This window comes from Eurytemora carolleeae, unplaced genomic scaffold, assembly GCF_000591075.1.
Source record: "Eurytemora carolleeae unplaced genomic scaffold, Eaff_2.0 scaffold186, whole genome shotgun sequence".
Lineage (NCBI taxonomy): Eukaryota > Metazoa > Arthropoda > Copepoda > Calanoida > Temoridae > Eurytemora > Eurytemora carolleeae.
In genome coordinates this window covers 485-14055 of record NW_019396163.1, presented here as the reverse complement: position 1 = coordinate 14055, position 13571 = coordinate 485, and the positions used below count along the sequence as shown (strand labels likewise).

Genomic DNA, 13571 nt, shown 5'->3' with positions numbered 1-13571 from the left:
AGCTGGCTAATTGCAGCATCACGCTCCAGTCTTACATGCTCCAGAGCAGACTGGAAAAATGACAAATTTACATTATTTTTGTTCAGCATAAATCTTCCAGTTTATCATATACTATGCCGCAACAATGTTTTCTCGAATGTTTTCTTTAAACTGGAATTTTTAGGATTAGGATGAAAGCAGATTACCAAACTTATGGGTTATTTTGCGATTTTGCGCAATAACTACAGGGGGACCCACACAACTGTGAATATGAAGACTCCGCTTAGGATTCAATTTATGATTTTAACTGGTCAAATGAACATAAAACAAGAAACTTGTGCACGTGCAGTGAACACAATCCCATATTGATTAAAAAGTTGATCTTAATGTTAAACTAATAAAACTAAAAACATCAAAACACTAAAGATTGAGAAAATGTTTTCTTCCTATTCCACAGTTCTGTAGAACTTACTGTAAGAATTATTTATTGCTTTTATCAACTAACAATCAATTGAAATTGCACCCACAGACCCTTTAGCCAAGGCTTAGGAGTGTATGTTTTTCAGAATTACGAAGGATATTTTTTGATGATTTGGGGGGGGGGGGAGAATGAAAATTTGATATCAAATGCGACTTTTTTCAATCTTTTGGTACTTAATCATTTATTTCCCCAAATTCAGCGAATAAACCTAAAAAAGCGTGTATAACTTTCGTGGGGGGAAAAATATTTCAGAAAGGTAAGGTAAAATAGATTGCTTTTTAGAGAAAATATACACCCGAGTCAAGTATTATACCAAGTCTTACCTTTGCTGAGCAACAGGTTCCAGTAGTAGACTCCTCTCCTAGTTTACCCAAAACCATCCTTGGTTTCCCTCCGGACCCAATATAAGACTGGGTCAGCTTCTCCTTAACGGGAGACAGGAAGGATTTATCCACATTCTTCGTCGAGGATTTCGAGTTCATATCTATAGAAGTAAGCACTTGTCTGGAGCCGGGTCGAGACAAGGAACGTTTATGCAAGGCCATCTCGAGCTCATGTCGAGACCGACCGGGATTTTCTTTCTCAGCCTCGAGCGTCGTATAATTCTCCAGTTCACTACTTTCCTCAGTTTCGAAGGATTTCTCAATCCCATTATCAATCGTTATTTTCCTGGAAAAACAAAAAATCAAAATATGTCTCAAAAATCCGGTATCTATTTTTTATCGTTTTAAATATTTTTTTTGTAAAAGAAATACCTTAAAATTGTCTCTGTAGAGTAACAACGTTCCTCGAGAATCTTGTTTGTTTTCTGCTGACGATTCAAGCGTTCCTGGAGACTCATCTCGGAACCTTCTACCTCAGTCAGCTTTTGTTCTGCCTTTGTCCTGGCGGAGTAAGCATCTGTGAGCTGTTCCTTTAAAGATGTTATTTCATCTGCTTGTGATTCAAGATTTGTCGTACTTTGTGATTTCAGTGTGGATTTTATATCGTTAAGTTCAGCTGTCATCTTATTTAGCTTGGCTTCAAGTTGGATAATCAGACTTTCTTTGGTTGAAATACTTCTTCTTAACTCTCCCACTTCGATTTCATATCCTTCACACTTCTGTTTGTACTCGGAGAATATGTTCTCATGTTCATCCTTACTACGCTCAGAACACTTTAGTTTTTCTTCAGACACTGACAACTTTTGGTTCAGCGTTGAAATCTCTGAACTTAGGCTTGATCTTTCAGCTTCGAAGTTTTCAAGTTTCTTCTTGAGCTCCGAGATTTGAGATTTGAGCTGAAGTACCTCAGACTGAGATTGCTCCAGAATACGGTTTCTATAGGTTAGTTTCTCCTCCAGCTTATCCAGGTTCACGTCATACTCCAGCTTCTCCGAGTCCCATGTCTCCTTCTCCCTGTAAAGAGTAAGTTTAAAAAGTGTTAGTACTTGACATTAACGTGGTGGCTCTTCTCAATTTAAACAGTAAGAAATGGAACGTATTTTTAAGAAATATGATGTTCAAAGCTTTAGGGGGTTAAAAATATAATATTGACTGACCAATTCCCCCCTCCTCCCCCCCTTTCTGCTGTTGTTGCCCCTTATAATCGGTAATTTTCTTCAATTTAATTCAATGGTGAAAATCATGGGCAATTCCTTTCTTCAACAAACAAATTTCAGGGGGGGGGGGGGTGGCGCTGCGACTAGAACATGCAAGGGGCCAAGCGTTACGGCTAGGACGGACTTTGAGAAATTGAACATTTGGGAAGTTGCCACTTGAATAAATGCCTTTAGGAAAGTACCTTACATTCTGAGCATTAACCCTAGAAGTAGAACAACTAACCTGAGAAGAAGATTAAACTCCTTTTCTAGGGATTCCTTCATAAGCTTATGATTCTCCAATTGAACAACCTGGTTATGAAACAGGGGTTTTAACAAAAGTGTTGTTTTTCAAACTAAGCGAACATTTTCTCTTTGCATACATTATAAAACAATAACAATATCTAATTTTGTTGGAGGCAAATTTTAGAATTTCTGATCATATATAAATATTCCCTAGAGTCATACAAAAATTTGGGCCCGATCGGTTCAGCCGTTTTTATTGGATACAAACAGTAAACAGACTGACAAGCAAAGTATGTATAATGATTATAGATTACACATAGATTGTAGATTATATAAACAATATGAACATAAAAAAAACTCTAGTTCTTCTGATGGAGTTTACAAATAAATGATTTTCAAAAAATATATAATATACATTCTTTGAAGGTGTTGGTTTGATGGTATTTTACCTGATTCCTGAGATTAGCCAGAGTTCGTCCCATCTCTGTTTTCTCCAGTTCCCAGATAGATTCAACTCTTGCTTTCTCAGTCCCAACTAAACTCTCAAGTTCCTCACATCTCCTGATTTATTGCATTCATAAAAATCAACTTATCAAATCAGACCGACGGAAACTTCAATATTAGATAAAAATGATTTTTTTTAATATAAAAACCATTAGAGAAAGACTTTATGAAAATGTTAATGAGGAAAACATGAAATTTAGTTTTATAAATGATTTCTATGTTTGTTTTTTTATAAATATCTTGAAATTGCGTATATACTTACTTGACTAAAGCAGATTTCTCCTTATTATATTTCTTCTCTGATTTCTCCAATTGAAGTTTAAGATCGGAGAGAGCTTCTGATTGTCCTTTAACCCTGAGTTCTAGTTCATTAATACTGTTCTGATTCTCTTCCTCACTCCTTCCATCCTCTCCATCCAGCCTGATACAATCAAATACATTAGTTCTAGTTAATTAATTCTGTTCTAATTCTCCTCCTCACTCCTTCCATCCTCTCCATCCAACCTGATACAATCAAATACATTAGTTCTAGTTCATTAGTACTGTTCTGATTCTCTTCCTCACTCCTTCCATCCTCTCCATACAGCCATTAGTTCTAGTTCATTAGTACTGTTCTGATTCTCTTCCTCACTCCTTCCATCCTCTCCATACAGCCTGATACAATCAAATACATTAGTTCTAGTTCATTAGTACTGTTCTAATTCTCTTCCTCACTCCTTCCATCATCTCCATTCAACCTGATACAATCAAATCAAACCAAATGTTATCGTCAAACATCGAATTTTTGATTCAATTGTCAATCATTAAATCAATCTTGATAAATTAATTATCATTCGTCAATTAATCATGTCTTGTTTTATTATATAGATAAAATCAATCATAAATTAATCCTTCAAGTACAACAATGAATTTTATTGTCAAAGTGCCATTGAAAAATGGAATATTTATTCAATCATCAATCATTTAAACATCGCTTAATGATTAATTTTCAATCGTCAATTTATTATTATTTAATGTCAACGTATTAATAAATGAACCAACCTAGGTCGATATTTATAATTATATTTCCGCTTGAGCTCGTCATTCTTCTCCCGAGCAGTCTTCAGCTCGGTAGACAGCTCTCTTATAATCTTCTCAGCAGTCCCGAGATCTGATTTAATCTTAGAAACTTTAGATTCGAGATTAACCTTCTCCTTCTCAACTAAACTGAGCTCCAGGTTTAAAGTTTCCTTCTCCTTCCTTAATTTCTCAATCTTAGATCTCTCCCAGGTTCCTTCCTCCTCTGATCCTCCCCGAAACCAATGTTTAGTTGTCTGCTGTTCCTTCTCCGAGCAGATGATTCCCATCCTTCTCCTGCTCTCCTCCTTGTCAGGTTCAGAGAAATCTTCATCCTCGTCCTCAACCCTAAATATAAATTTCAAATAACCCTATGTGCAAAGATGGCAGTGCCCGATTCACAATTGTAAACTGAAAACCTTCATATTATGTGGAAGATATGACGGTTTGCTGGGGTTAAATTACTAATTTTAATAGTTACAGTATGTAGTGCATACAAACTTTAATATTTACTTAAAAGAATAGAAAACCGATTTTCAGATATAATTAGTCCTGGAAATTCACCCTACCTCCCCGGTCCGCCCCACTCCTTAAAGCGAGGAATTCTTGAAACAAGTTTTACAGCTCCAACCTCAACTATGGAATCAGAATCTAGAAAATTTTAATATTATAAACAATTTAATTTTCAAAATAATCCTTACTTCCTCCTCCCTCGGCCTTCACAATTCAAAAATTTTAAAAATCAATGACAGCGACCAAACCATACCTTTACTACTTAATCTAGGTCTAGGAAGAGAACTTGATCTCCGGAGTTTACAAGGCAAGGACGGAGATCTTCTCAAGGACCCAGATCCATCCGTCCTGGTAGGGACAGGGAGCAAGGACGGTTGGGACCCCTTCTCCAGAGGGGTGGAGGGACGAAGGAATTCAAAACTATTAATGTTCTCCCCGTCACAGTTTCTCGATTTGGAGGTTTTTATTTCACTTTTTGCGGCCGCTAATTCTACATTTAATCTATCCAACTCAGTCTAAACATAGGTCAAGTTAGTTTAAGTATTTTCTTTAGGGAGTGTTTGTAAAAATAAAGGAGAGATGATGCATAATTTAAAAGCGTTCAGAGTCTAATAAGAAAACTTCGGATTACAAATACCTAAGAATCAATAAAGTAATTATTTTAAGTAGACATACCATAATAGCGTGAAATTCTAGAAAGGGTTTAGATCAACTTCGCATTTATAGAATATCAGAAAGAAATGAATTTATTACCCTAAAAGACTCCAACACTTAAATTACCTGCTTCAATTGTAATGAATCCTCAGCCTCTCTTCTCTTCCTTAGCGCATCCCTGAGATCTAGAAGTAGTGTCTCATAATTTTCCTCGCAGAGTTTCCCGGATTTATGAAGATGACATTCAGGACAAGATTTATTTAGAACAGAGTCCGTCTCTCTCCGGGGTAGTGTTCCATGTGATCCATCGCTGAACCTTCTTAAATTTGGTTCAGCTATTGCGTTTTCATCTTGATCAGCTTCATAGGAGATATTAGGAGCTTTCCATTCATCGTCAAAATCATCAAGATCAACTTCAACCTCTTCCTAATGAACACAGAAATATTGTTCAAAAAAGTAAGTCTTAAAAATCTGTAAAAATCTGTATAATTGAGCTCGTTGTGAATAAGAAAGAAGAAAAAAATCTAACCTCAATTATGGAATTGGTGTTGATTATAGATGCAGATAGAATAAAAGATTGCTCAATCGAGGTTTGAATGCTCTCTCTGATATCTAGACTGAGTGCACTCATGTTCAACGTATCATCTCCGTTTTCGAGAAGTTGACTCAGAAAATGCGCAAGTTCTTCCATACGAATCCGCAGCATCTCGCATACAGTGTCACGCTGCTTCAAGTAGCCTCGTAGTTTGTCATAACGTCCTCGATATTTCTTCAAAGATTCATCAAACTTTGATCGCGCACGATCGATCCCTTGATTTATAAATTGTGATCTTTTACCAGAGCTTCCATCGGGACCGGATTTTTCCAGTTTTTTCAATTTTTCGGACAACGCCAGGTTTTCTTTGACAAACCCTTGAATGCAAATGTGCGCTTTCTTAAGATTACTGTCTGCTACCTTATAATTAGTTTCAAAACTTTCAATTTTCTTGGCACACTCGATTATCTTTCTATTTTCAGTTTCCTTATCAGACTGAGAGCTCGCCATTTTCAACCTGAGATTGTTGATTTCTTCTTCTTTAGTTTCTAGATCTTGATACGAGGCAGCAAGAAGGGATTCTAGCTCTTCTACACGCTGCACAGCATATTCTAGGGACAAATATATGTTAAAACTATCTTGAGAACCCAGCGTAGTCCAGAGTACTCAATAATCATAGTTACTCCCGCCGTTTATCCTCGATTGTTTGTAAATTACAATTTTAGCTATTTTCCCCTTATAAAAATGGACCCACTAAACTTGGAATCCCGCTAGAAACATTCCCGTGGATCTCCCTAGTTCCCCAATCAGAAGTTGAGGATTAATTAAAATATCCCAATGTTTGGAATTAGAAATACTTTCCTTTTTTTCGGAACAGATCGAACATTCGCATTAAAATTTAAAATTGTTAAAACTTATTTTTTTTTAGGTTGAAAAATGCTTACCAAGATGTTTTTCCGTATCGGATTGAATACAGGATGAATCTTGTAGAATATATTCAAGGATTTCTTTGGATTCCATCAAGGCATCTTCAGCATGTTTTCCAGATATATCGACAACATCGATATCAACATTCTCGGTGTCGTCTTCTAAATCAATCACATCATTGTTGATCAAACTTTCAGATTTTCTCGCTTGTTTTATTGATTTAACTTTCTTGAGTAGATCCAGAAATCCACAAACCTGGACATTTCTTTCTCGAAGCTCGGATTCAAGGTTGGAAATTATCTCGTTACATTTTTCAATTTTAAGGGCGTTGCTTTCATTCTGGGTTTCTGTCTCACGAAGTTCGTTGTTGACGTCGGAAAGTTTTCGCTTAAGATCAACTATTTGTTTTAAGTTGTCGCTTTGTTGACTTTCAAATTGATTGATTTGAATTTTTAATTTTTCAATTTCACTTCCGTCTCCAGTCTGTTTCTTTATGTTGGCGGTCAAAGCATTGATTTCTTGTTCTTGTTCAGTTATAGTTTCAGTCTGGGTTCTCATTTCTTTTAAGTTATCAGCAATCTGATTTCTCAGAGAGTCAAGCCTATTCTTTAACTCTGAAATTTGTGAATTCTTATTTTGGATTTCAGCAACGAACCTTTCGTTTTCCTCATTAGTTTCAAGTAGGTCATCTTCCAGCTGCTCCTTTTCCTGCTCGAGCAGCTCTTTTTCTTTTGCACACTGATCTTTGTCATACTCAAGCTGGTCTTTTTCTTTTATAAGCCTCTCAATTTCTTTCTTAAGTTCGGCCGACAAGCAATCTGGGTGATTTTCGTTATTTTCATTTTTACTTTTTTTCAACAACTGCATATTTTCTTGTCTGAGCTGCTCATTTTCATTCTCAAGCTGCTCTTTCAGCTCGTTAAGCTTTTCAGTTTCCTCTCCAAACTGTTCCATTTCTTTCAAGAGAAGCACCTTCGACTCAATAATATGTCCATTCTCTTCAATGAGCTGCTTATTTTCCTCTTTAAGCTTCTCCAATTCCGAGTTTATTTTATTCTTGTTGTCAGATACAACTTCAGGAACCTGTTTTCATTATCATAAATATACTATGTATATATATATAAATATATATATATATAAACTTTGCTTGTCTGTTTGCCTGTTTATATCTAAGAAACGTCAAAACGGGTTTATAGTTCGGGCCCAAATTTGTTGTGTCCCCAAGGAAGGTTATTGGATGGTCGAATTTTCAAAAATTTGTGTTAAAAAGTTTTTATTTTTGTANAGCCCCCCCCCCCCTCCCGTCCCCCCTCAGACAATTTTACAAAAGTTAAGGGGGGGGATGTTTTAAGAAATTCTACAAAATTCCATAATTCATTTGATGAACTGGATAATATCCTACCTCCTCAACAAGTTTGATCTCCATAAGTTTGTTCTCTAGTTCCTCAACCTTGTTCTTGAGTTCGTTCTTCTCATTCTTCTCATCTAATACTTTAACCTCCAATCTTTCAACCTTAAATCCACATAATAAATAATTAGGATTAAGATTTTATAAGTGAAAAATTCCAATTCCAGTTAGACACACAACAAACCTACAAGTGGGTAACAATAAAGGACATAATAATTCTCCATTATACAGAATTATTGCTACGATACTGTCCAAATTTTCTGATGACACGAAAGCTGGAAGGGTGGTTAATTGTGAAAATCTACTGCAGAATGCGATAGATATTCTTTTTGAAAGGGATTCATTTTGGTAAAAATAATCCCAAGTATTCATATACCAAGGGAGGGTTTGCTCATGGAAGAACTTGATTCTACAAAGGAGGAGAAGGATATAGGAGTTATTATCGTAGATTTTCTTAACCCTATCCCCGCTGGGGTACTTGAAAACCAGAATACGCTGGTTTAAACCTTCAACGTGCAGCTGCAGAGAAAGGCTAACCAGGTTCTGGGACAAATTTCAAGATCATTACATTACAGGTACAGGTTAAATTGTATACAAGGTGTATGTTTGACCCCACCTTGAGTGAGCAGTCAAAGCATGGTCCGCATGGACACAAGAAGATATTAATCTACTGGAAAATGTGCAGCGCAGAGCTATAAGAATGACGTCAGGTCTGGCAGGTGAAATATGTGAGAATAGATTGATTGAGGTTGGTTTGACCTCTCTAGAGTCCAGACGACTCTGTGGTGATTTAATACAGACCTGGAAAATTCTACATGGATTTCTCTGAGGATTTAGTATCTATATCTAATTTTTAAATTTCTCCTCTAAGGATTGAATAGCTATACCTAATGTTTATATTAGGATTAATATCTCTACCTGAAGTTTATATTTCTCCTCTAAGGATTGAAAAGATACACCTGATGTTTATATTTCTCCTTTAAGGATTAAATATCTCTACCTAAAATTTATATTTCTCCCGTAAGGATTAAATATCTCTACCTGAAGTTTATATTTCTCCTCTGAGGATTAAGTATCTCTACCTGAAGTTTATATTTCTCCTCTAAGGATTGAAAAGCTACACCTGACGTTTATATGTTTCCTTTAAGGATTAAATATCTCTACCTGATGTTTATATTTCTCCTCTAAGGATTGAATAGCTCTGGCTGCTTCAGCAAGTAGATGTTGTTGATCCTGCAACTCCTTCTTCAACTCTTCTCCTTCAACCTTGGAAATAAAATAAATTATAAATTAATTGGCTTCATATCTTTAAGCAACTGTTTATTGTTAATTAGAAATGGAACAATCACGACTATTGTTTTGCTAGGCCTTAGGTTTTAGGTGTCTTAAGTGGATCTCCGTGGCTTAGTAAGTAGCGTCGAAGTCAAGGAACCGAGGGCGACTAAAATTGCAATCTAGCAAAGAATATCTTTGCTTGCTCCTATTCAGTTAGTGGCCAAAAGAACTTCACTAATTTCCGTGACCATACGCTACTATATATATTTAAAGATCGGGATTATGGAGTGTTAGCGAAAAATAAAAGGGCTAGATTTACATGAATTAATTGTTGATAGATTATCACCAATTTTAATGCTACCTCCTGTTTCTGAACAGAGATAAGGCATAAAACTGTTTTATTTTTCGCCGACACTACATTATAGATATATTGACCCATTTTTTTCACTGGATAATTAATGATGATTATTGATAAACCTACCTTTAGATCAATATTTATCCTATAAAGGTTTTCTTGTTCCACTGTGCCATGCAGTAATCCTAAAATAAACATAATTAAAAATCAAAAAGAATCCAATGATATTCAAGTTTTAAACAAATCATTTTTTACCTTTATTTTCTTCCATGAAATATATCCGCAGTTTTAAGTTGAAGTTCTCTTTTCTGTTATTTTCATATTGTTGTGTTCCGTGTCAAAAAGTTTTGAAATATATACAATTAAATCAAGAATCGTGAAATTCGGAAACTAGAGAAACTAGCAATTACTCGCCTCAAAGTTACAGTGCTTAAGATCCATTTAATTTTGATCCGGAACATGGATCCGCACTGAAAAAAATGGATACTGATCCAAATCCTTTTCTTCTTTTTTTTAGGCTAAAACTTTCTGAAACATTCAGAAATGAGAAAAGTTTAGATAATGTCTCTCTTTTTTCAAAAATTTAGATTTGAGTTTTAAGAGCAAAGGATTAATTGTATCAGACTAAATCTGCTAAATCCACGGTTTAATATAATATTCCTTAACGCATTGAGCTGTTCCTCATAATCTCTCATTGTCAATCCTTGAATTCTCTCCCCAACAGACTTATTACTCGCTAAAAACAGATATTTTAAAGATCATACTTTATATACATATTTTGCTTGTCTAATATACCTAACCTAAAACCTCGCACAGGGAAAGGTGTTTGGATGCTCAGAATTTCAAAAAAATTATTTTCGTAAAATTATTTTGAAAATCCACGAAAACAAAATTGTAAATACGCAATTTTTTTAATATTGTTACATCGAAGAGAAAATGCCGAAAGATTGAGCAACAATTAAAAGTTGAACAGAAGATAGGCGCGAAGCGCCCTAAATAGCCTAGCCTAAAGTCTTAATTTTCATTTTTGTCGAAAAAGTATGGAATTTACATATCTTCATGTTAGGTTCCTAATTTCTTATTCATGCTTCTTATCTGTATGAAAACAAAAAAATCAAAATTAAAAAGTCTGTTGAAAAAAAAGCTGTTTTTTTTATCGATTTAAGGGACAAAAACTTCTAAGGTCGGAAGTTATGTGTGGAGTGTTGATCTCAATATCCAACATAGGCACCTTTAAATTTGAGGAAAGATACATAAATTGATCTGTAGGTTTAAACAAGATTAAGATTGGAGATGGAGATCTATTCCAATTGAAAGTTTACCTAAAGATTGATTACTCCCGTCCACCTGCCAGGTCGAGTTTCCATGCTGAGCATGAGACTCGTCTATCTGGACCAGGAGAGAGCCAGGTTCTTCAAACCTAACTCCAGGCTGATCTCCTTCAACCTCATGCTCCTCCTCCACTAACCCTCCAAGGGTTTCATCCTGCAGAGGCAGGGACGGATCATTTCCAAAATCTCCCATTTTAGCGCATTTTTCTTAAAAATATTATTTCATAAAAAATTATAGATTCATATAAGCGTAAGAAAAATGCAGTTTGTATCATGGATCACAATATGATTTGGATGTACATTGTACCCTGCGAGGTTCAAAATTAGGGTGGAGGACGGATGTAGAATCACGATATCCTCTACTTCTCAGGCAGAGGTCGACGGAAGAGGAGGATGTGAGGTTCGGGTTTATGGAACATGTAGTGAATCCAACCCTATAATATTTCAAACTTTACTATTAATATTTCAAAATAGGAGGGAAAAGTGTATCTTTGAACATTAGCTGGCAAATGTTCCCCCCTTTTTTATCCATACAAATATATTATATATACTTTGCTTGTCTGTCTGTTTGTTTGTATCCAATAAACGGCTGAACCGATCGGGCTCAAATTGTTTGTGGGACGTCGCGTGACCCCAGGGAAGATTAATGGATGATCGTTCAAAAATTTTATTTTCAATCCGCGAATTTTTTTTTGTTTTTGTTTTACAATGTTTACAAAGAGAAATGCTCACAATTGAAATAGAAGATGGGAGCGAAGCACCCTAAAAGCCTAGTACTTCATACTTTACTTGGAAACACAATTATACTGAAAAAGTGGAGATGATTTTTTTAATAAACAAACCATACAATTAGACATGTAAGGGAAAAAAATAATTTTCAAAAGAGGGGGAGATGATTTTTCAGGAAAATATACACCCGGTCCTGAAATATTTAAAGCCCAAAAACATAATACTTGCCTTACTTTAAACGTTTTAAACATTTTCGAATAATACCTGACTTTGTTGAACTCCAATACCTCTCCACTCTGCCTCTGACATGAGATGAGTTGTAGGAACAAGTTTAGCCACATCCTTCACACAAAAAACAGTAAGTTAAGTGTTTGATCCATTAATCTATGTATACTTTGCTAGTCTGTCCGTCTGTTTGGGTGGTAGTTTGTTTGTATCCAGTAAACGCCAAAAAACAGCTGAACCGATCGGGCCCAAATTTTGTGTGGGACATTATATGACCCCTGGAAAGGTTTAAGGATGATCCAAATTAATTTTGATAATCCACGAACTTTTTTGTTATTGTTTTTCAGTGTATAAAAAAAATGTTCATAATTGAAAAAGAAGATGGGCGCGAAGCGCCCTGAAAGCCTAGTCTATATATACTTAACTTGTCTGTTCGTTTGTAAACGATAAACGGCTGAACCGATCAGGCCAAAATTTTGTGTAGGATCACATGACCCCAGAGAAGGTTTATGCTTAGAATTACAAAAAATTGGCTCAAAAAAAATAATTTCCGTAAAATTTTGAAAATATACGAAAACAAAATTGTAAATCGCAAAGTTTTTTATTTTTGTTTCGTCGAAAAGAAAATGCAGATAGATTGAGCTACAACATAAAGTCAGAATAGAATATGGGCGCGAAGGAAGTACACGACCAAGGAACAAGGGTGTTTGTAACGTATCATTGGCATCATTATCGTTTCATGCATAGGACTAGCTGACCCTCCATTTGAAAAGACCATGTCCGATCCACTTTTTAGCTTGATTAATTCTAACAATTATCTCCATTGTTTCAGTAAAGTAACCGCAAATTATTTAAATAATCAAGCTTGAAAGATTAGAGCATGGATAGTCATATGTTCTCTAACAAATTTTGTCAGTGTACCGTTGTGAAATGGAAACTTTATAAAAGAAAGGTCACAATCAAAATTACACTGCAGAACTAGCTGGGAACCTTTTTTCTGAATACTAATGATCCCGATATCCACAGTCAGCATTTTTAATTTGAGGATTAATGCTATAAGCTCGTTATTACAGTTATCCCTTGAGGGTACAAATACGAGGCGAATATCGAATATAGATTAAATTAACCCAATGATTGATAAAAGATCGAGATTAAACATACAAGCACAATACAAGACAAGATTTATCGTTTCTAGTCAAGGATAATTTCAACCTTAAAACATTTTAAATTTAGTTTACCTTTGGTAACATGACGTGTCTGTATTCGAACTTGTCATCAGTATACTTGTCACTGTAGTAGATATCCTTACTAGGCATAGTGCTGGAAACCAAAAAGATTATTTATAATAAATTATTCAAACCCAATTTTCATCGACTCCTCGAATTTCAAAACCAGAATGAATTTATAAAGATGATAAATAATAAGAATTGGCAATTTCCTAGCGAGCGATTTTTTTACCGCCCCTCCTTTCAATCCCTAAGAATTTCACAGCTTGGAATATCTCATGAGCTTAAACTGAGTTTCTATAAAAACTTAATATTATATTCAACAAAATATATTCAAACATATTTACATAAAATGGTAAAAAAAAACCGCAATATTAATTAGATAGGTACGTGCGTACTTGTGCGCCAAACAATGTAAACTAAGAATATGCGCGGATGTAGAAAAATATAGATAATAAATGTGCGCGAATGAAAAAAAAACAACTAATTTTTATATGAATAAGTAAGTTAAATAAAAAAATTTAAGTGAAAAAAGCTTTAAAAATTTA

General features: G+C 35.1%; 4 protein-coding genes across 4 annotated transcripts; all 4 read right to left on the bottom strand.

Moving 5' to 3' along the window:
• Positions 1 to 1187: 1187 nt before the first annotated feature.
• On the bottom strand, positions 1188 to 4221 carry LOC111696890 (intracellular protein transport protein USO1-like). Its single transcript, XM_023466666.1, has 5 exons — positions 3831 to 4221; positions 3052 to 3210; positions 2735 to 2846; positions 2284 to 2351; positions 1188 to 1857 (listed from the first exon to the last, which is right to left on the bottom strand). Exons 1-5 carry the CDS (start codon positions 4133 to 4135, stop codon positions 1188 to 1190), a joined length of 1314 nt encoding a protein of 437 aa, XP_023322434.1. The 5' UTR covers positions 4136 to 4221.
• Positions 4222 to 4410: 189 nt separating this feature from the next.
• Positions 4411 to 7563, bottom strand: LOC111696886 (cingulin; the record flags this gene model as incomplete). Its single annotated transcript, XM_023466659.1, has 5 exons — positions 4411 to 4496; positions 4612 to 4873; positions 5139 to 5438; positions 5542 to 6158; positions 6492 to 7563. Coding segments are annotated over 5 exons (2337 nt in total), but the record flags the coding sequence as incomplete, so codon positions are not given.
• Positions 7564 to 7794: 231 nt separating this feature from the next.
• On the bottom strand, positions 7795 to 11054 carry LOC111696907 (CDK5 regulatory subunit-associated protein 2-like). Its single transcript, XM_023466686.1, has 6 exons — positions 10835 to 11054; positions 10171 to 10248; positions 9768 to 9818; positions 9639 to 9697; positions 9047 to 9148; positions 7795 to 7987 (listed from the first exon to the last, which is right to left on the bottom strand). The coding sequence occupies exons 1-6, from the start codon at positions 11034 to 11036 to the stop codon at positions 7832 to 7834; spliced, it is 648 nt and encodes a 215-aa protein (XP_023322454.1). The 5' UTR covers positions 11037 to 11054; the 3' UTR covers positions 7795 to 7831.
• LOC111696908 (cyclin-dependent kinases regulatory subunit 1-like) lies at positions 11046 to 13143 on the bottom strand. Its single transcript, XM_023466687.1, has 3 exons — positions 13036 to 13143; positions 11837 to 11914; positions 11046 to 11277 (listed from the first exon to the last, which is right to left on the bottom strand). The coding sequence occupies exons 1-3, from the start codon at positions 13111 to 13113 to the stop codon at positions 11203 to 11205; spliced, it is 231 nt and encodes a 76-aa protein (XP_023322455.1). The 5' UTR covers positions 13114 to 13143; the 3' UTR covers positions 11046 to 11202.
• Between the last annotated feature and the right edge of the window lie 428 nt (positions 13144 to 13571).